Raw genomic sequence first — 22688 nt, 5'->3', positions numbered from 1 at the left:
ATTTTGTTGTCCTTTAGTGCTGCTGAATGTATTGGGCAGTTCGAATGGACGCTGCTTCTAAAAACACCCAAAGCCATATTTACAAAATCCTTACTTTATGCTTGTGTATGCTTGTGTGTGAGTATGTATGTCTATATGCCGATGGCAGTGTGTGGGCATTCTTATTGTTATAATGGACTTGAGCGCACACTCGCCAACCGGTTACAGCATAAGTGCGCTGTTTGCATGTGTTATTATAAGAACCGTTATGAATACGTGTATTTGTGTGTGTGTGTGTGAAGCCCACACATGCTTCTATTTTGCTTATCCATGTACACTCAAGCGCAACGAGTTAATGGTCAAGTGAGTGAATGAGTTTCATCTCTATTTCAAATTGCATCTTTATTTTCTCCTACAACATTCACAAAAGTAAAACGTAACAACAACAACAACAACTACAACAAACGCCGAGCAATTCATGTGTATTATAGTTAAACTTTACAACACTGTTTATGCCACATACACCCACATGCACACATACATACATATGTACATACGTAGTAAAACCCTCATATTCGAATAGTTGAAAGTAGTCATAACAATAACAACGACAAGAGCGCCGTCTCACATAATGCATACGTTTATAGGTAATATTCAAGTAGTAAAAAGTAGTAGCAGATTTTGTATGCACTTACAAATAATAGAGGATGCCATTATGAGGCATCGCCGAAGCAGTCAAGTATTTCATATCAAAAATGCTGAGCATTGGCTTATAAAGTGATACGGCTAAAAGTAGATACATACATAAGTACGAGTGTGTGCGTTTAGAATCGTGGTAAGAAAACACATGACCTCATAAGGTTGCAAATATAAAAGTGAGTATTATGTGCGCAAATAAAAGCAGTTTCTTTTATGGAACTGGCATGTAGCTCTTTGTAGCAGCAAACTTTTTTCCTTTTTAACAGACTAAATAAAGCTAAATTTAAGTTTAATGTTATAATATGTTATATAAGTGCAACAGAATTTCGTTTAAGTTTTCAAATATTCTTCGCTCTCAACTAAATATATAGAAAGCTACCTGTCACGACTTGCCTCACAATAACATGTCAATCGACACCTACCAGACCTGACACATAGATGGCTGCTAGCCCTAACCTTTAAAAAGCGCGTGCGTAAATTTTACAGCTGTCAGATGACTAGTTTTTGAATTATATCAAAGCTACTTTTGTTATTTAGAAAAAATGAATAAAATCGAATTTTGATTGTTGCTAAAATATTTCTTTTTTAAGGGTAAAAAAACTGTTCAAACTAAATTGGCACGATCACGAGTATTCGGACACTGCTCTAGGAAAATCAATCATCAAGAATTTATTTTTGTACAAAGTTTGTAAGTGGTGTAAAGACCACCGAAGATGCTGAACGTGAAACATCAAAAAAGTCAACAAAAAAATTTGGAAAATCGTCAAGTAAAGTTGGTCGTTATAACAGACACTCTACAGATATCAACAGATCGTTAAGATCATATCATTCATTAATAATTTGGCATAAGAAAGTTCTGCGCAAAGTGGGTGTCGCGCGAGCTCAGCCCGAGTTTTTGCGTCGATATATGACAATTGACGGCACTTGGTTTCACCATCCACCCGCTCATATTATCAATGAAGCTGCTCCAAAGCGCGAAAAAACGCAACAGACTGCTGGCAAGGTTATGGCCTCTGAATTTTGAATGTGTTATTTTTTATTGACCATATTGAAAAATGAAGGATCATCAACAACGACTATTACATAATATTAGTGGACAGCTTGAAGAACGAAAAACGGCCGCTTTTGAAGAAAAAGAGAGTGATTTATTAACAAGACAATGCGTCGTGTCATAAGTCAGTGAAAATGATCACTTCAAATAGTTTCCGCAATCACTGTATTCTCCAGACCTGGTCCCCAATTACTATCTTCCGTTCTCAGATCTTAAAAGAATGCCCGATAGTAAGCAATTTTCATCGAGTGAACAGGAGAAAACCAAAACTGAGGCTTATTTTAAATCAAAGAACAAAGCGTACTACAAAAATGATATCGATAAGCAATTTGATGGGGTTTCATCCTTGAGGAGAACAGTTTTGAATTGGACTTGTTACTTAAAATCTTTTCGAGGTACAAGATCTCTAAGGCACAGGTAGTCTTATAGATAACCGTTTTATAAAATGTTTTGGATATTAAGGAAGTCATATTTCAAATGAACAAAACTAGTTTTGATGTGAATATTGCACCTACTTAAGCAACAGGGATAGCAGACCTTAAGAAAAAACATTTTTCTTATAAGGGTCATTTGAACATTTAAGCGTAAAGATTACGATTACTTTTGAATGTTGACACAAAAAAACAAAGCGTACTACAAAAATGATTTTGAAAAGTAGGACGATCGATATAATCAGTGTATCATCCTTGAGGGGAACTCTTTCAACTGACTTGCTACTTAAAATCTTTTCGAGTTAAAAGATATCTTAGGCGCAGGTGGTCTTTTGGATAGCCGTTTTATAAAACGGTTTTATGGTTCGGTTATATGGATCCCGATTGAAGTAGTTTATAGAGTCAATATTTGCTAAGTTAGCTTTATTGGCAGGATTCGGAGATTTGATACTTTAATTACAAAATTTTCATATAATGTTTCAAACTACTTGTATATCATACATGCTTTTGCTTTCTCAATCAGTGACGATGGAATAGACGTTCTATTGCCCGATCATGAAAAATTTCGGATAGCAATTACACATCTGGAAAACAATAAAACGGCGGTGTCCGATGGATTGCCGGCTGAGCTATTCAAATACTGCAAACTGAAAAGGTGGTGCACTATCAGGTATGGTCGAACGAAAACATTCCCCACGATTGGAAACTAAGTGTACAATTTTACAAACTGGGAGTGACACCACCCAATTTTTGGTTTAATGTATATATCTTCTAAACCACGTAGCCACAATTGCCAAATTCGCTCACAATAAATTGCTTTAACACGCCTATCGACACTGTAAATATAAATGAAATCAGAAGATTTCATCCATTCCGTCCACTCCCCATATAAGGGTACTGTTAAAAACTGGTAAAAGTGCGATAAATCAGTGACTAAATATTTTCGGTTCAATCCCATACTTCGAGACTTGTTTGACCAATTTCGATTAAATTTAATTTTTCTTACATTCCTTTGTTGCAGTGTGTAAACCTTGCATGAACAGTCAATCAGTCACACGAATTTGAACCCGTTTCGTCATCCTAATCATATATTGAGTAGTCGAAAAAGTCTTTTCGTATTTCTAATCAAACTTTAACTTATTTGTACCATTTTGGTCGACCATTTTTGTCATTTTACCGCGAGAGACATTATTCCATCAGTGTAAAACTTTCATCAGTGTAAATCGAAATCTCGAAATTTCCAGAATGGAAGCGAGCGAACCATTGTTGTACAACACGTACTAATACATCGCCTTCGTGGCATTCTTCCTTTTTTTTAAACAAAAATTTAGAAATATTGCGAATTTCTTCATTATTTTCACTCATTTTTGAACAGCTGTAATTTTTTTTCAACTAACTCCGAATATATAATAAGTAGGTAGCACTGGAGATATATGTTTTTTCGATATATACATATTAGGGTGTTTTTTCTGAACTATTAATTTTTTTCAATCCCAACATGAAATTTCCTTGAAAATATACGTACCATGAAAAAATCTCTGAAAATGTAAGCCCTTAATATTAACTTTTAGGACTGGACCGAGGCATGTAAAATATGCATCTTTAAATTTCTATAGCTCAGAAGCATTTTATGGCATCGCTTTGTTTTTAGCCACATATTCCTCTACAAAAGTGCTCAGTGCGACAAAGTCGAAACTCACACCGGCGAGGTAATACGGTGCTCTAAACCCGATTTTTCCAAGAATTTCGCATATTTTTGTATATATCTCGTAAATGATAAGAGCTATAGGAAAAATGTACATAACGAGCTTGTAGGAAATTATATTTTCTACAAAAACGGTCTGACGTCTAAATCGCTATCATTAATACTTCTCGGGATATTCGGCTTTTTAAGTAAGGCTTTATAGAATTTTTATAGATGGTATGCAATAAAAAATCTAAAGTTGCCAAGAGAGCTTGCTCTTCTAAATGTATTTTAAAATTTGCTTACTATTTATATATTCGTAACATGACAATGAGCTCTCAATGCTATCCTTTGTCAAAAGCCAACATTTAAATTTGGTTGAATCTAACTTACCACAAATGACATGTCTTTATTTTCTTTACTTGGATAGGCGCTTTAAATATAAATACATTCACTGTCCATACCATCAAAATGTACAAAAGAACAGATGTCCAACAGCTAAGTTTGGGTCCGTAAAATTGGTGTGTTCGCTTAAAGACATTTTCCAGCAACAATGATACATTCGTTTTGAAATTTTTTTCACATTTTTATGTTGCTGCCTGTCATTCACCTGTTAGGGATGCTTATCAGCTATGCACACAACAAGCATCTCTTCAACTACTTTTGCGAGCAGAATTAATACAACACAACATGGATCTGCCAGTTAGTCAAGCAACAACATCAAATACTCGAATAAAAAATGAAAACGAGTGCCGTAACTGATGCATTGCTTAGTTGAAGCAACAGCATACTTTAGTAGCCGTTATGTACTAGCTTGTAGCGTTTTTCGGCCCTGCACTCTCGGAAGTACCTTTTCGCCGGCAAATGAGAAAATATTGCAGAGTGACACAAGAAAAGTGCCAAGCTGTGCGTTTAATTTAAGGGCAACGATTTTCCTGAAAAAAAACTTCGAAAAAGAATTTTTACCCTATTTTATACTACGACACTTTAAGCGCTTGGGTATTTCAACTTCTTTTCAAATTATGTGGATTTTATATTTAGCAAAACTCTCCTTTACTGTTTATCGTCGGATTCGGTGTGAAAATAAGATTTCATGCTAAACATGCTTTTAGCATTTCCTCACTTATCTCCAAAATAATTACTTAATGTAATCTCTTTATAAAGCTTTTTAAGAACCTGGTTCGTTAGCTGTCTAGTGGAATCTATTTTATTAATTTCGAGATGACCTCCTCTCCTTCTATGGTCCACACTGATGACCGAATTCTGTAGATAAATGGCATCTCTTATATATATATATAGTTACAAGCCATCTACTAGTAATTTCACTATTGTTAGTTTCGGTAATTTTTTAAAATTCTATTTAACGCATATCGCCAATGATGTCCGAACTTGGTTCATCCCTACAAGCTACCATACCGTTGGGCCACGTTTATCTCCGCTTTTCGCTATTCCACTTTCTTTCACTTTCGCTATGCACTTTCCGTTGTTTAGCAAGGCTTTCTAAATTTCTGGCGTCAACAATGGACACGGCTCTCAGCCATTTCTGCCTGCCACTCATATGAAATGCAAAAGTCATTGTTAGCAAGACTGGACATAGGTAGCTAAGTAAAAAGTAGAAGAAGATGAAGGAGAAAACACCAACACGTTGCATACTCAAAGCGTTTTCCACACCTTTGCGCCACTCAGCCTCACAGGCCGCTCGCTGTTGTCCAGCGCATAGTACCAACGGGTTATTTATAAAACTATAAGTATGTATGTATGTCGCTAGGTTTACAGGTTCATCCCCCGGCATTTGCATCTCTTGACCGTTTTAAAATGTCCGGCATGCACTTGACGACGTGTACGTAAAAAATCGTGTTGATGATCTCACTCGGATATGCATTAACTTGTTTTCGCTTTCCCAACCGGCCAGCCCCCCTCGTGTATACTTATATTAGACTTTGTCGCCATAGTATGCACATAAGTATATGGAAAATCGTAGCTGCGAAAAATGGGTGAACATGCTGCAGGTGTTGCAGTGCCATTTAATAACAAACACCTCTTGTTGCATGCAACAAATTATGCAGATTGCAAACTTGTAGAATTTTCAATAAATTTCTTATGCGAGAACAAGGCAAGTTGTGTTCAAAACAATGTATTTTGCAAAATTGGTGTTGTTTCTTTATAGCATAAGTTGGTTGGCTAAGTTATTTTTAAACTATTCTAAATATATTTTGACATTATAAAATGATGGGTACTTAAACCTAAGACTTTAAATTATTTTTTAAAAATTTCGGAGTAATTGCAGTTAAGCAATTCATCCATCCATCCTTCAACCATCGCGACTGAGACCATACTAATCCTGTTTTATTAATCAGGTATTATGGTAGTTGCAGAAATATGACTTCCTTAATATCCAAAACGTTTTATAAAAGGGTTATCTTCAAGACCACCTGTGCCTAAGAAATCTTGTACCTAGAAAACTTTTTAAGTGACAGGTCAATTGAAAAATTTCCCCTCAAGGATGATACACTGATTATAGCGACAGTCCAAGTTTCGGTATAATTTTCATAGTACGATTTGTCCTTTGCTGCAAAATAGGACTTAGTTTTGGTGATCACCTCTTCATTCGACGAAAATTTCTTTTCAGAGAGCATTCTTTGAAGGACTGAAAACAGAAAATAATAACTGGGGTCTAGATCTGGAGAATACGGTGAATGTAAAAGCAATACCAAGCCCAATTTATGGATGTTTGCCATCGTTTTTAATGGCTTGTGACGTGGTGCAATGGTTTGGTGAAAAAGCACTTTATTTTTCTTCAAATGGGGTCGTTTTTCGGCGATTTCGTTCATAAAATTGTCTAATAATGCGTTGTAGTAGTTGCTATTAATGATCTATCCTTTTTCAAGGTAGTCAATAAAAATTATTCCATGCACCTCACAAAATACGTACGCCATAACTTGTCAGCGTTTGTACACGCTTTGGAGTGGCTTCATTGTGTGCAGTCTACCCGGATTTCCGTCGATTGGACTTTGGAGTGAAATTGTGAAGCCAGTTTCATCCATTGCCACATACCGATGCAAAAACTCGGGTATATTATGCTTGATCATCTCCTAACATCTCTAAATCATCAACTCGTCATTTATTTTGGTCAAAAGTGAACTCGCGCCGCACCCACTTTGCACAGATCTTTCTCACACCCAAGTATAGGTGAACAATATGATATACACGGACAGTTGATATCTGTAGAGTGCTTGCTATCTCAAACAACTTCATTTTACGATCACTCAAACTTTTTTGTGGACTTTTTTGTTTTTGTCTGTAACAACTTATCTACTTCGGTGCTCGTTTCATCTCGTCTGAACTTAGCATATCGATGCTTGATGGTTTATTTTCTTAGAGCAGTATCCGGACACTCTTCAATAAGTAAAGTTTTTGCTTCAACTTCCGTTCAAAAAATAATATTTTATTAACACGCGAAATTGCTTTCTATCAATTTTTTTCACAATAACAAAAGTTGCCACACTCAAAATGTTATAATTCACAAAGTGATGATCCGACTGCTGTAATATTTACACACCCACTTTTCGAAGGTTAGCGATACAAAAAAAATATGGATTTAATTCTAGTAGCTATTCATCTATGCATCAGATTTTCAAATGACTTGATTCGGCTCTCTTTTTCCAATACATGTATATAAAGTTGAGAGAATATGCAAGGAGTAGATTGGGGCTATGAAAAGAATTTTCAGGAATGAGAACTCTCATTGACTAGTATGATTGAGCAGTAAGGGAGAATATCTTCGAAGATCGGAAAATTAACAGTTAAATGAAATGAAAGGGGCTGATATACTTGTTGGAAACACTATGATGAAAATATTGGTTTCATGTGTTATAAAATAGTAGTCATATGATATGCACTTGGAAACATTAGTATACTTATATACAATCACTAATATATAATTCACTAAACGTTACCATAGGAACTCACCTTTTGATAGGTCGAAATGGCGGCAGCTGCAATTTTCTTCAGCGGTAACACTTTGCGCTTCATTCGTTTCAAACGCTCTGCAAAAACGCCAGTCAAGCCTTTTATTTTGGGGGCGCTAAGGGTGCGCATGCGTGGAACTGCAGAATTTGTGTGAGGTAAATGTGCAGCTGGCATTGCATTACTGCTGACAGGGCTTTGCATATGCGGACATGTAGGAGGCACATGAATTGATGCCGCAGGCGCTGAGCCAACACAGCCTGCTGCTGATGTCGCCGCAGCCGATACTAAAGGAGGCAATCCAACCGATGAATTAGCTAGAGGCGCCACCGTTGGTGCCATTGTCGGTAGCTGCATAACGTTTGGCAGCTGACAACTAAACGGTAATAAAAACATTTGATTATTCATTGACGCATTCGAATTGGACGCTGCAGCGGGGCACATGCTCGTCAGCACTGAAGCGGACGTGGTAACAGGCGCACCGGTGATGTTAGTGGAGTAGCTGCCACATAACCAATTTGCGGAAGCGTAGTGTGGCGTTTGCGCTGAAGTGACGGTTGTTGTAGCTGTGGTCGCGGGCTGCGATGCTGTGATATTGCTTGGCATAAGCGCATTCATCGGTAATTGCGCCGCGTTTAACATTGTTGGTGGCTGTGGCGGTGTTGGCGGGGGTGGCACTGTAAAGGAAGTGGGCATAGTAAGCATTGCCGTTGGCATCGCAGTGTTGTTGCCTACTGTTGTGGCAGCACAGTGCCCGCCAAAACAGTTAGTATGGGGATTTGGCGCCGCTAGCGTCGCAACGCAATTAATTGGTTGACATGATGAATGCATGTGCTGCTGTTGTTGTTGTTGTGGCTGCAGCTGAATTGTCGGCGCTTGCGGCTGGTAGTGCGCCTGCGCATGCAAAAATGCACGCTGTTGCTGTTGTTGCTTCTCGTGGCACTGCGCGCATATCGATTGCTTGCTGGCATTTGTTGTATTTATGCTGGTGTTATTGTTAGTGTTGCCACCAAGTGTGGTTGGCTGCGTATAAGGAGTGGCATTTACCCGCGCCGCACTCGTTGCAGTGGACAGCTTTGGCGCCTTTGGCCCGTGCCAGCATTGCAGCGCGCAAGGTACCAAGCCCACCAGCTGCATGCCACCAAGGTGGCTCGCTTCGTTCAGGTTTGAGGCAGCTATTTTGAAGCAATAATTCACCAGTTATTTCTAACAATATTCTGAAAAAACGGAAAGGTTGGTTATTAGCATAACTTGCATTTTCAGAATATCACATCATATTGTCACATCAGCATCACATCACAACTTCATAGGAGCAACAAAAATAGTTGACCAAACAAGACTCGGTTCAATCGAAACAAATTACGTTGAAATCATTGAAACCGTAGAATGTTTGATGAATTTCAACTCACTTACTGACTCGATAAAATACTTTTAGTGGCTAATAGATAGTGCTAATTGCGAAATCATTGAAACCGCAAAATCAAGAATTTTTGTCAAAATCTATTCGTCAAAGAGTGATTTGGGGAAATTTAAACAAATGAAGCATTTGTAAGAATTTATGTGAAAAAATTGATAAAGAAGGCCTAAATAATGTTAAAATTTATATTTTAGAGAAAAAAGTCAAAAACACACTAACAAAAATAAATTTTAAGTATATAATATATTTAACCTTAACAAACACTCCACACTAGCGCACAACACTGATTCAGACTTACAATGCTGATACGCAACCTTTACCAAACTCATCATATCACCACTTACAATCCACATTACACACTACATCGACACCCACGCGCAAGTACACCAACCACAGTCATATCACACAAATTACACCACCAGATTCCTCATAGAAAGGAGAATAAAAGGACAGACAAAGGGATCCCTTACACATTTGGTAATGACAGCGATCTGTTACACGTCCCGAGTGACTTGAACATCTCACTCATTTTTGTGTATACAAAATTATAAAATACCGTTTTCTTTTTTTTTTTGTAATCAAAATCTATTGAGTTTTACACGTAAAGCACAAATAGATATATATAAATACGATTGATGTTGATAAGACAATTCGCTTCTGATAAAGCAGGTTATCGATAACATCAATGATAAAAAACTTGCGATCGCTAATTCTTTCCATATCGAATTCAATTTCGTTTCCATTTTTTGGATGATCAATTTTTTATCAAAAACTCAGCTCTTTGAGTGGTACAAAGCCTTCAAAGACGGTTGAGAGATCGTTGAAGACATGCCTCGACCTTCGACCTCTTTAACTGGCGACAATATTAAAAAAGTGAAGAAGATGGTACTTGAAAATGGTGAGTCAAGTGTCAAGGGGATGGCAAGGAAGCTCGACATCTCTCGTGAGTCCGTTTGAATGATTTTGGTGGATATTTTGCGCATGCTCGACTCGTCCCGATAAAGTTAATTTTTTTTTGCAAAAAGAGTACCGAATATATTACTCTTTGGATATGCTCGATCGTGCGATTTATGAGCCCTCATTCATGGAAAGCATTATACCGACAGATGACATGCGCTTAAAAGTTTGACGTGCAAGCAAGTCAACAATCACCGGAATGGAGACAAAAAACGATTTTAAACCAAAAAAACCACAAAACCGCTCAAAAATGAAAGTGATGCTCATTATATTTTTCGATATTCGTAGTTTAATGCATCATGAATTTGCTCCAGATGGAGAGACGGTCAATGAGGGGTTCGGGTTTTGTGTGTGAACATTGTGGAAGAACAATTCATGGATTTTATACGAGGATAATGCAGAAAATACAATGAATCCCATCGATCACCCACTGTATTTACCATATTTGGCTCCGTGTGATTTTTTCTTGTTTCGCAAACTGAAATCGCCGCTCCGAGGAACCTGTTTTCAGGCGATCGAAGAGATAAAAAAAAAATTTCTCCATCCCGAAAAGTGCTTATGAAAAGTGTTTCGAGGACTGGTAAAATCGTTGGCATAAGAGTCTTACATCTGGTGGGGGTTACTTTGAATTCGACAAGATAAATAAATATTGAATAATTAAATATTTATTATTGATAAGATATTTTACGTACTGACCGACATATACGGTAAAAAACCAACCGGAAGTGAAGGTAATATACATAACTCACATATTTGCTCCTCCGATATCTGCAATATATAGTTAACCGGAAGTTCGAAAATATTTATATTGGGTACTGGACCCAAGTAAGAGATACCATTAATCAGAAAATAAGTGACGACGAACAAATGTTTCAGATTCGAAATTCATTGGAACTGTGCTGTCCTGCAATATTAATCAACAATAACTAACCTTCCACCCATTAATCGCATCTTCAGAACGGTGATTAAGAAATCCATTTCAAAGATTGCTTATGGCCTAGCGCACATCACGAAAAGAAAGGAAACCTGTTATAATATCAAAATAATATTATAAAATTAAGATAATTTTGATCATTGGCTAAATATTCGTGAGTACGTATGCGTATAGGTATGTGTATATGTATATACAACAAACAATTCAACAAAAAAGCCACTAACGTATATAATTTTTGTTGTTGGTGTCATCGTATTGTTGAAAGATACAGTGGTGAAGTGAGTTCATTGAAAAGTTTACCAAGAAACAAGAAACCAATTTTTCAGTTGAGTGAATTTTAATTTAAAGTACCTACGATGATGTGCCCCTCACACACAAACACACACACAGGCATACCAGCAGTCAGCCCAAATACACTTTGCGTCACCGCAAAAACTAAAAGAAAGCAAGTAAACAAAAACAAACCAGCAAAAAAGACCTTTTCCATTTAAAACAGAGCGAAAGTAACAACAACAACAGTAAATGTAAAGAAAGCCAGCAATTGCGGCAAGACGCTTTGGGACGCAATCGTTGGCAACGCAATTCGTCGTGCAACAGCGAGCAACATTTCATGACAAGCAACTGCAATCACAAAAACAACAATCAACGCAATAACTATGAAATTAACAACAACAACGACGACGAATACAGCAACAACAAGTGCGGCAGCAGCAGCAGGAATAAACGCTCCGCAACTAGCCGCAATGCAATTGTAAAACACTGGTTGAAACAATTCGTCGGCATATTCGGCCAGATTTCAACTTGTTTTGAGGCTTGTTGCAAATTTGCGCTAACCCCCTGCCACACCCTTCCGGCTGCCATTCGGCGTTGAATATAACTCGGCTGCCAATCAAGCTGCCACAGCTCAAGCATGTGTATCGGAGACTACATAGTTGCAATGCAACAAGCGCGCATATGGTGTGTATATGCATACATGTGTGGGTGTATTGAACAACAAACAGCACACAAATGGAAACTTCGGTAAACAAAAGTTAGGAAATCTGTCGGCAGAGACAGTCAAGTGGTGTAGGAAGGAAATTCGCTTGAAAGCAATAAAAAAAAACACATATGTGTGTATGTGTGATATGCTGCGGTGTCAAATGTGTGTATATGCGTATGTATGTGTTGCGACAGATTCCCGATAGGCTGTTTCAAAATTTTTACCACATCGTAAATTGTTTACTTAGCAAACTTCTACGACAATGTTTTCAATGCTTTGCTGTCCTGGAAAAGGGAAGCCGGCAATTGCTTTAGTACTCATATAAAATAGTTCGCGTCAAACAACTTTTCGCCTATTGAGTGTGCGAAAATTTGTTCGTCCACCGAAATTATTTTGAATAAAAATTTTAGCGCAAAACAATTTCACTAGCATATTATTTAATGAACTAAGCAATGTGAGAGTGTGAACGAGTACATCTTCGCTTCAAGTCATGAGTTAAGATACAGAACATAGAAACCATCCTGACCTCTTAAGAGTAGAGTTGACTATTAAAAACAGTTCGAAAAGGAAAGTGCTACTCTGAGCAACAGCTGCTCCGATTACAATAAGACGGGGCTACAAGGGCGGTAAATACGAGTATCGTATCGAAAACGTTAGCTGATATTTTTTCCAAGAAAAAATTGCTCTGCTTAAAATTAATTCTAAAAACCACAGTGAGACATCAATATCACTGATAAACAAAAAATCCATTTGTTTTTTGTGACATGAACAGAACAAAGTGTTTATTATGTAAAAATTGCCACAAAAGCAGGAAACAGCTACAGATTGCTTCTATCACCTATAGTTTTTTGCTATGAGGATTTTGTTAAAAAAAAAAACAGCGATAAGTATATTATTGGTACATAATTTCATTAAGCCGAGAGTACCTTAAAATATTACTGTCGATGTTTCTTGGCGATATTTTGTTTTTGGAGTATCCCTTAACAATGTCCAGCAGTAATCGGCAAGCAAACTGGCACTCCACTTGCCTTGGTACCGTTTCTCCATAGCAGAAATGTCTTGGTGGAACCGTTCCCCACGTTCGTCACTTATGGCTCCTAAATTTTCGGAGGAAATCCAGAGTCCAGGAAGTGAATTTTAATGGACATGTTGCAAACCTTTTTATAATAGCAGTAAGTAGTGCAGTCATAATATCTTTGTAAATGTCAGCTTTCCCATTAGAGGTTAACTAGTAACGTTTTTTTGTCCCGGAGTGAGTGCCTGACATACTGGCCACTGCTCGGAGTTAAAATGATCACAAATAACCAATACAGTAAGTGATGGTGCATTATCGCACTTCTTTCCTCAGTAACTTCAGACATAGTAAAAATCGAAGAATTCACTTTTAGAGCCTCACAAAACGACGCGTATCTCAAATACTAATTAATATTTTGACGTGAAATTTAGCATAGATGTCACTAACAGTGCTAAAAACATACAAAAAAAATTTACCGATTCGAAAAACACGCGAAGTATAAATTAATTCAAATTAATTCACCTAATGGTTTAAGGATAAAAAATGTAATAGTGAAGAGTAATTTTTATCCCTTCCCCCTTCTTTTTCCATCTGTTCATGCTCGTAAAATTATTGAGAATTTGTTCAGCCTGGGTGGATCTTCTTCTTCTTAATTGGCGTAGACACCGCTTATACGATTATAGCCGAGTCAACAACAACGCGCCAGTCGTTTCTTCTTTTCGCTACGTGGCGCCAATTGGATATTCCAAGCGAGGCCAGGTCCTTCTCCACTTGGTCCTTCCAACGGAGTGGAGGTCTTCCTCTTCCTCTGCTTCCCCCGGCGGGTACTGCCTCGAATACTTTCAGAGCTGGAGTGTTTTCATCCATCCGTACAACATGACCTAGCGAGCGTAGCCGCTGTCTTTTAATTCGCTGAACTATGTCAATGTCGCCGTATATCTCGTACAGCTCATCGTTCCATCGAATGCGATATTCGCCGTGGCCAACGCGCAAAGGACCATAAATCTTTCGCAGAACTTTTCTCTCGAAAACTCGCAACGTCGACTCATCGGTTGTTGACATCGTCCAAGCCTCTGCACCATACAGCAGGACGGGTATTATGAGTGACTTATAGAGTCTGGTTTTTGTTTGTCGAGAGAGGACTTTGCTTCTCAATTGCCTACTTAGTCCGAAGTAGCACCTGTTGGCAAGAGTTATCCTGCGTTGGATTTCTAGCCTGACATTGTTGGTGGTGTTTACGCTGGTTCCAAGATAGACGAAATTATCTACAACTTCAAAGTTATGACTGTCAACAGTGACGTGAGTGCCAATTCGCGAGTGCGACGACTGTTTGTTTGATGACAGGAGATATTTCGTCTTGCCCTCTTTTTCCATCTGTTCATGCTCGTAAAATTATTGAGAATTTGTTCAGCCTGGGTGGATCGGTACCGTCAATTTTTGTTAAGTTGCTGTTCATGCTTATAAAATGAGCTTCTTCTACTCAAAAAAAAGAAAACAAGTACAAAACAAAAAGATTAAGAAGTTAATAGTAGAAATCAACAACATTCGACTGATGTGTTAGGGAGATAATGATTTTCGCCCAATTTCACAACAAGTTCCAAAAGCAAAGCATCCAATCCAAATATCACAAATATTACTGGGCATACACTTGTTTCCCTAACCCCAACTCATCTGCCAAGGCCATCGAATGCAATACGAAGATTTTTTGAATAACTTATTAATATTGAAAGAAGGGAAGATCCATTTGAATACTTTTCTAGTGCTTTTATAGAATGTCTGTCAATAACGATTAATTGTATTTTCGAGATAAAAATGTTCTCCACAGACTGCACAGCAAAGTGTTTTGTGAGTTGGCAACAATTTACAGATTTGGATATATTTTATAGCTTTATCGATATCTCCTACCAACATGCTTTTGATCAAATTCATTATTCTCTTGCAACATGTTAGTAGAGAGTATAACAGTTTTGTTTACATAACGATTACTTGTTACTCCTAAAAATGAGATGTAAACAAATGATCAAGGTGATGATCGTCTTTGCAAGCGAAAATTAAGATATCGTAATGAAACTTGGTACACAAAAACTAACGAATACTAACGAGGTTGTAAAGGGACGTAGCCGGGCCATTGCCGTGCTCGAAAACGCTTTTTAATCAAAATCTATAAAATAATCATATCCAAGCACTAAGTTAAGCTATAGAACATTAATTCTACGCAAGGGTTCGCAGTAGCAAGAGCCAACTGTGAGCAAAAAAAACACATGACCCCGCCCCTCTAAAAGGGGCATCATAACTCAGGACCTGCTCGACCGATATTGACTATATGGTATATGATGTCATCTTGACATTCCTCTGTTCTAAAGCGAAAACATACTTTTGGGGATCAAATTCTGTCTTCTAAAAGTTTTTAAAGTGGTATAACGAGTTCAAAGCCGGTCGGGAGAGTGTTGAGAAAAATGTGGTGTCAAATCGTCCAAAAACATCGACTGATGAACATCACGTCAAATAAGGCAAATAAATGGTGCTGAAAATCGTCTATTAACTATTAGAGACATTGCTGATTGTTTGGGCATATAATTTGGATCGGTGCAGGCGATTTAGAAAGACGAATTGAGCTTGAGAAGTGTCAAATCTCGAATTGTTTCAAAAACAGTAAACTTTTTCGAAAAATACCGTCGTGTTATCATCTATGAAACAATACTTTCCGTAACTGGAAATGAGAGCGTAGAGCTTACGATCCCGAAACAACCGATCAATCGAGCGAATATCGTGCAAAAGGCTCGCCGAAACCGGAAAAACCTTGCCAAAATCGCTCAAAAATCAAGGTCATGTTGACAGTTTTCTTCAATTATCGTGGTGTGGTGCATTATGAATTCCTTCTGACGGGCCAAACTGTCAACCAGGAATATTATTTGAGCGTTATGCACCATTTACGTGAAGAGGCCTCAAGAGGCCAGAATTATGGGCCGAAAACTCTTGGTTTTCGCACCACGATAATGCACCATCTCATACTGCATTGGTTATTCGTGATCATTTCGTTGATCATTTTCAACTAATATCGTGCCGCAATCACCGTATTCACCTGATTTGGCCCCGTGTGTATTCCGGCTGTTCAGCAAACTCAAAATCCCACTCTGAGGACATTTTACTCATTTGAAGATATAAAAGCTGAATCGAAAAAGGCTCTGATGGCCATCACGAAGGATTTTTTCCATGTGCTATGATAACTTGCACTGTTGAGAGGATTAACTTTGTGTTAAACGATTCATGTTTTCAGGTTAAAGTCAAGAGAGTAATCCTGAGACAAAGTCCTATTTTTATTTTTAACTATTTTCTAAGAATAATAAATTTTACTACATATTTTCTTTCCGACTTGCAATAAATATAATTATATACTGTAATCTTATATGTTTTTTTCGCACCTGCCTTATAATAATTCGTAATTTTATCGATATGCCACCCTTTAAATTTTATCAGAAAACCCCATTTACGAAAGTAATTTTTATTTTCATGTATATTTTTTCAGGGATTTGTTATGTTTATTCCTTTGTATTTCTAAAACTATTATTTTCGCATTTTATTTGGTATCCTTTAAATCTACCAAAAACCCTTGATCCTTCAGCACAATTTGTCACCAACCAAAATCCAAATATTTATATTAAAATAGCAGAGAGAATACCAAATATCGCATAGTTTAAGCAAAATTCAACAAACAGAATTTTCTATAAACAGGAATTTACGGTGGATATGCTTTGATCAAAATAAAAAATGACAACCCTTTAAAATTAAACATAAACAAGGAAGCTGTACGAGAGGTGAAACAATATTTTGTAAAACAAAAGTAATGAAGGTAAATCGCAAAACTGACCGTAAATCCAGCGCAGACAAAAGGCAACAAGAAAACAAGCACACATACACACACAACTAACGGAAGCTGGTGAGTGGTGAAAGCTGCACTACAGGTGGTGCGGGTGTAATTCATCTCAGCGTTTCATACACGCTATACTCACACCCCTACCTTTCAAGGCAGCACCCTGTCTGCCACACGAACACCACTCCTTCTCTTATACTCCACCACTGAATATATACTCGTATACATGTGAGTGTGTGTGTTGCGAGCGCTGGTATTGTCCGTTGCCCTTAATTAAATTTAAATATTTTATCACCGAAAAATTGTTTGTTACAACAACAGCAAAAAGTGAAACAAATCAAGGAGTCGGGTGCAAAAAGATGAATATGAAATGGAAGCGGTTGCCTGGAAAAAGAAATGAAGTACCCCGCAAGGTTGGCGGCTGGATTGGGAAGTGCTGAAAAGCGAGTGCAGGCTACGAGAGCTTCGGCGGTAGCGCTGATGTCTGCCAAACAAGTAGCACAAACCGTTCACTGAACCGGTCGGCGGTAGTCTTGCATCGGACAGAACAAACGATGCTGCGAAAGGTGGAGGATAGTGACATGAGGTGGGTAGACTTCATATATATGAATATTTGCTTATAACGGCATATGTTTGAGTGAGGTACACATTTATATGTTCGTGGGTGTACGAATTTGTATATTTGTCTGGTGTTACCCGCCTTTTCAACACAATTACTACTTCATCCAATTATTTATTGCCACCATGCCAGCATTGTTGTTCACCTCGTTGTTGCTATTGTTGTTGGCCGATTTCGAGCGGTATGCTGTTCATTTACCGCACTTCATCTTCAATTGTGCTGAATAATTGCCATATGTTTTTTGGCCAACAGTTTTTGACACTTTTTTGGTTGTTCGCTTGTAAATCTCTCATTTATCCACTCACACGGTCGGCCGTTAAGCGGCGGCTGACGGCAGTTGCTTTGCCTGACTCAAAATTAACCCGGCAACAGATTGTCACTGGCCAAGCGACCTTTTCGGTTTTGAAGTCCGTTCCTTTTTTGTTATTCTGGCGTGTTAAGTGCGGGCACCCGCACATTTGACTGCCGGTTCTTTTTTTATTTTCGACGGGGATTTTTATGAATGTATGTGTGTATTTTAATCAAAAGAAACCATCGGCTTTAAAACCAACAAATCAAACAATGAGGGAAATACATCGAATTTTGTATATTAAATTAATACTTAATAAATCGAACAATTGGATTTTTTTTCTCATAACAGTAAGAGATGAGCAGCAAACGTGTAATTAAAGTATTTTTAAACTCGGCAGGACACCGCTCTCTGATAAATTTACATTTATACGTAGCACTTATGGGCTGTAACTCTACATTCTGCTGCCTCATACTGTCGACATAGAAATGAACCAGATGCAGTATTAGCCATACCCAGTCTTCATTTAAAGTTCTATTTATACCATAAGCATGGTATATCCAGTTTGCCAAGAAGTTTGTAATAGACAGAAACAAATGTAAGAGACCCTACATAAAATGCATACAACGTCTACCAAAAGAGATCACGTGAGCAGTAAGGTGACCATTTGATCATGTCACGTTTTACTTTTGTAGACCTTTATAAATTTTTCTAGATTATTACGCAAATAAAGTTCATCGGAAAATCATCTTCTAAGATGATGCTTATTCCTGGCTTACAGGCTTCGTCAACGATGGTTACTATGGCAGTGAATCCAAGCCTCGTGTATTGTATCCCCATTTGACATGGCTTGTGGTATGGCGGCATTATCTGGCCTTATTTTAAAACTAGGCAGCAAATTCCGTTTCTGATTTAAACTACTAAAGGTTCGATAACTTCTTTACGAATAAGGCTCAGCCACTCAAACTTTAGTTAATAAGATGATGTGTTACTCCTTCATCATGAAAAGACCATCTCCACGACCCTAGTTGTTTTATTCTATGTTATCTATATTTGATTCCACTTTCTGGTAGCTTCCAAAAAATTTGAGATATACTATTGAAATTTATTACTCTGGGGAGCACATAGTTAATATTGACTTTCCAGTAATTTGCCTTTCTCCTAAAACATAAAATATCATAATTTGGTCGAAAATTAAATATCAAAACTGAGTTTTGCCTGATAGGACAAACTGGCCTCGGACAAAGTATCTGTATAGTCATATGTATTAAACAATGTTATGTGTAAGTAAGTCATACTGTTAGATATCGTAAAGACATTAAATATTTTTTGAGTATAGCTTGGTGCCAAGTAAGTATAAAATTTAAAAGTTGTACAAAAAAAGTAGAATGTCGGTACGTATATCTATCTTGGTCCCGTATATCGAATGTATTACGTCGTTCTTGCAGGCTTTGCAGGAGATACCTGAAATATTGACCGATATCTTTATATTAGGTATATGGGAACTCAGGGAAGTATTGATCCGATTTCACCCATTTGGATACATAGAATGACTACTGCCGGAAAAGAATTCTGTCAGAATTTCTATTGCATATCTCACACATTGACCGATATTTTTTAACAAAAGTCAACTATAGGTACCGGGGTCCACATTTTCGGTACCTAGATGCTTGAACAGTTTTGGCTGAATTTTTACAACGTTTTGTCATAAGATGTTTTTGATTCACTAAAGCCGTGCGTCACTTATTCCTACGAAGTTTAATCCCATTATACTAATTGCGTAGCGCCGTCCTGCTGGAACCAAACATTGTCCAAGTCTTCCTCTTCAATTTGCTTGAAGAAAAATTCGGTTCGGTTCGCGATATCGCTCATCATTGATGGTTGCGGTTCCTTCTTCATTTTCGAAGAAAAATGGGCCGATGATTCCACCAGACCAAAATCCGCACCATACAGTGATTCGTGCTGGGTGCATTGGCTTCTCGACGATTACGTGCGGGTTTTCTGTGCCCCAAATGCAACAATTCTGCTTGTTAACGTAACCATCGAGGTGGAAATGAGCCTCGTCCGAAAAGATGTTTTTTCGGTAAAATTGACCATCCTCGGTCAAACGATCTTCTGCCCAATATGCGAACTGTAGAATAGTGAATAGCGACCCATTTCGTAAATTTTAGACTTTTTACTGAATATCTGTCACTTTCCGAATGGTATTTGACGTTTACAATATCGAAATATAGATAATTAAAATTGAAAACGTTATATGGCCCACCCGTTACTAAGGAATCTGTATACCAAATTTTATAAAGATATCTCAATTTTTACTCAAGTTACAGCTTGCAATTTCGCAAGTATTTTTGATTGCTACAAATTATTTAAAGGGGGTGGAGAACGTTTTGACCTCGAACCACGTCCAGGACGGCCATCAAAACGTCCGTAAGATAAAGGTAAATGGTGCTTGAGAATCGGCAATAAACATTCAGGGATCTTTCTGGCACCAGAGTATCGAAAGGATCAATAAAGAGAGATCATTTGGGCCTAATAAAGCACAATTTGTGCCAAAACCACTAAATTTTTTCAAATAACAGCGTCGCGTTAACGTCTGTGAAATAATGCTTTCCGACTACCGGAATATCATTAAACGCATTATTAATGGCGATGGGATTTGAATTTTTGTTTAGAACTCGGAAACAGACAATCAATCAGCTAAATATCGTTGCGAATGTGATCTGAAGCCGAAAAAAACACGTGAAAGTAAGTCAAGAAACAAAGCTAACAGTTTTCTTCAGTTCTTGATGCGAGGTGTAATCCGAATTCCTTCCGACTGGTCAAAATTCCAAAAAGGAATACCATTTGAGTGTTATGCGTAGTTTACGGCAAGCTATTCGCATAAAGAGATCAGAATTATCGGCCGACTACTCTGGGTTTTTGAACCTTGATAATACACTGCCGCATACTACAATAGACTGTGAGTCAAATAAAGACCCTAAATGTGAATCGCTACTCGCACTGAAGGCTATTCCCGAAATTTATTTTACCAACTGTTTTGAAGAGTGAAAATAATCATTGGCTCAAGTGTATTGGGGGCGAAAGTTTATGGTATAAGGTCAACCGTAGTCGGAATGTAAATTTGTATTTTATGGCAGGTAAGTGAGGTTGTTGTCCGAAATTGGTAAAATCACTTCAAGAAAGTAGAAACGTCAGGAATATGTTACCCAGCTAATTACTTTGAAATTGATCGAGAATTTCCGAAGCTATGTGATTTCATCGAAAGGTTGGCATTACTATGAACACTGTTAAGTTTTAACACGGACTCTCTTATAGTCTTCTTGAGCCATTCAAGATGTAAAATTATATGTCTCTGACGCATTAATTTATTGATTTATCGCACTTGTAGTAGTGTGCGTGACCGTGGTCCGATTATGATGTCAATCAATGTCAATCTTATACCTTATTTATAGCTTCTTTATTTTTTTTAATATTTCTCGAAACATATTAATCTTTCAACGCTAACAAGCATGCCAAATTGTTTCAATTAACTTTAATATTCTGAAATTGAGGCAAACACATCATCTTAAATTTCTTTAATTAAGTCTAAATACCAACAGAAATTATTAGCGGCATACTAGACAAAAGATTATATACTCATATTCACTAATTGGTTCAGATTCATTTGAAAATATTTTTGTGATCCAGCAGACTTTCAGCATAAATTGCTTATATCTCCGAAATATGTAATATAAGTCACTCATGCGCAGTGGCATACCAACAGAGAGGTTCACAAATAGCGACGTCATTCGTGAGGCACAAAACGGAAGACTTATCTCCATGGACAGCTCGTTCTTCGGCGTTTTCATGTGCTGCCACAATACGATACAATACAATAACAACAACATATTTGCGATACAAGGCAACAACAATAACTAAATAGTAAACAAACCGCACGTGGCCAGCTGTCAAGACGACGAAGACGATGAGCAAAAATAATAAAAACAAATAGCAACAAAAGCTCGTTGCAGTCACAAGAAATTCAATTCAGCGCACTCACACCACCACACGCTGGCAGCGCGCACACGCTGGCCACCCCAGCTGACACGGTTAAACAATAAGCATATCACGATACACGGAACAACACGGCCAGCAACAGCAATAACAACGCCGGCACTAACAGTCACACACACAAAACAGCTGTATCGAATTTCCCTTTCGGCCTACAACAACAACAATACACAATAAGCACAATACACTCACGTGTGTAGTTGTGTGTGGTCTTCGCACAGCTGCTCGGCTATGAAATTATAACTTTTTCCGTTAAACACAATAACTGTAATTTAGATGCGTTCTTATACACTTCTTAACCGCTGAAACGCACTGATAGCGCACACAAAACCGAGCGATTGTAAAAATTGCGAAGTAAATACACGTAAGAATCTGAGCGCAACTGAAACGCCTCGAATCGACGAATTAACACTGAAATGTTGCTGGGCAAGTGCTGGGCTAAGCGCACAAACACAGGCGCATGCAGCCACATTCATACACACACACACACACATACGCGAGAAAGTGGTGTAAGAGCGCGGCAATCGGTGTCAGGCGTTAGTTGTGGTAGCACACACACTCTTACGCACACACACAACGGCGCGCTTATTGTATATAATAGCAACTGAGTACAGCGCAGCAACAAGAAAAGTGAAATTTTCATACATGCAGACCATTCACAGGCTCGTCAAGCAAGGACCACAGGAGAAAAAACCTAAGCGCCACACAAATACAATGAGCGCACAATGTGCGGCGCTGAGGTTG

At 37.9% G+C, this 22688-nt stretch overlaps 1 protein-coding gene across 1 annotated transcript; it reads right to left on the bottom strand.

The window, feature by feature from the left end:
* Positions 1 to 7789: 7789 nt before the first annotated feature.
* Positions 7790 to 22330, bottom strand: LOC125776585 (mucin-2-like). Its single transcript, XM_049449617.1, has 2 exons — positions 22137 to 22330; positions 7790 to 9027 (listed from the first exon to the last, which is right to left on the bottom strand). Exon 2 carries the CDS (start codon positions 8945 to 8947, stop codon positions 7790 to 7792), a length of 1158 nt encoding a protein of 385 aa, XP_049305574.1. The 5' UTR covers positions 8948 to 9027; positions 22137 to 22330.
* Positions 22331 to 22688: the final 358 nt, after the last annotated feature.

Source organism: Bactrocera dorsalis, chromosome 2 (assembly GCF_023373825.1).
Source record: "Bactrocera dorsalis isolate Fly_Bdor chromosome 2, ASM2337382v1, whole genome shotgun sequence".
NCBI classification, from domain to species: Eukaryota; Metazoa; Arthropoda; class Insecta; order Diptera; family Tephritidae; genus Bactrocera; species Bactrocera dorsalis.
This window is presented reverse-complemented; position numbering and strand designations above follow the sequence as displayed.

What these genes read in the sequence shown, in the direction of transcription:
- LOC125776585 (XM_049449617.1), bottom strand. Translation starts at nt 8,947, where the DNA reads ATGCAGCTGGTGGGCTTGGTACCTTGCGCGCTGCAATGCTGGCACGGG.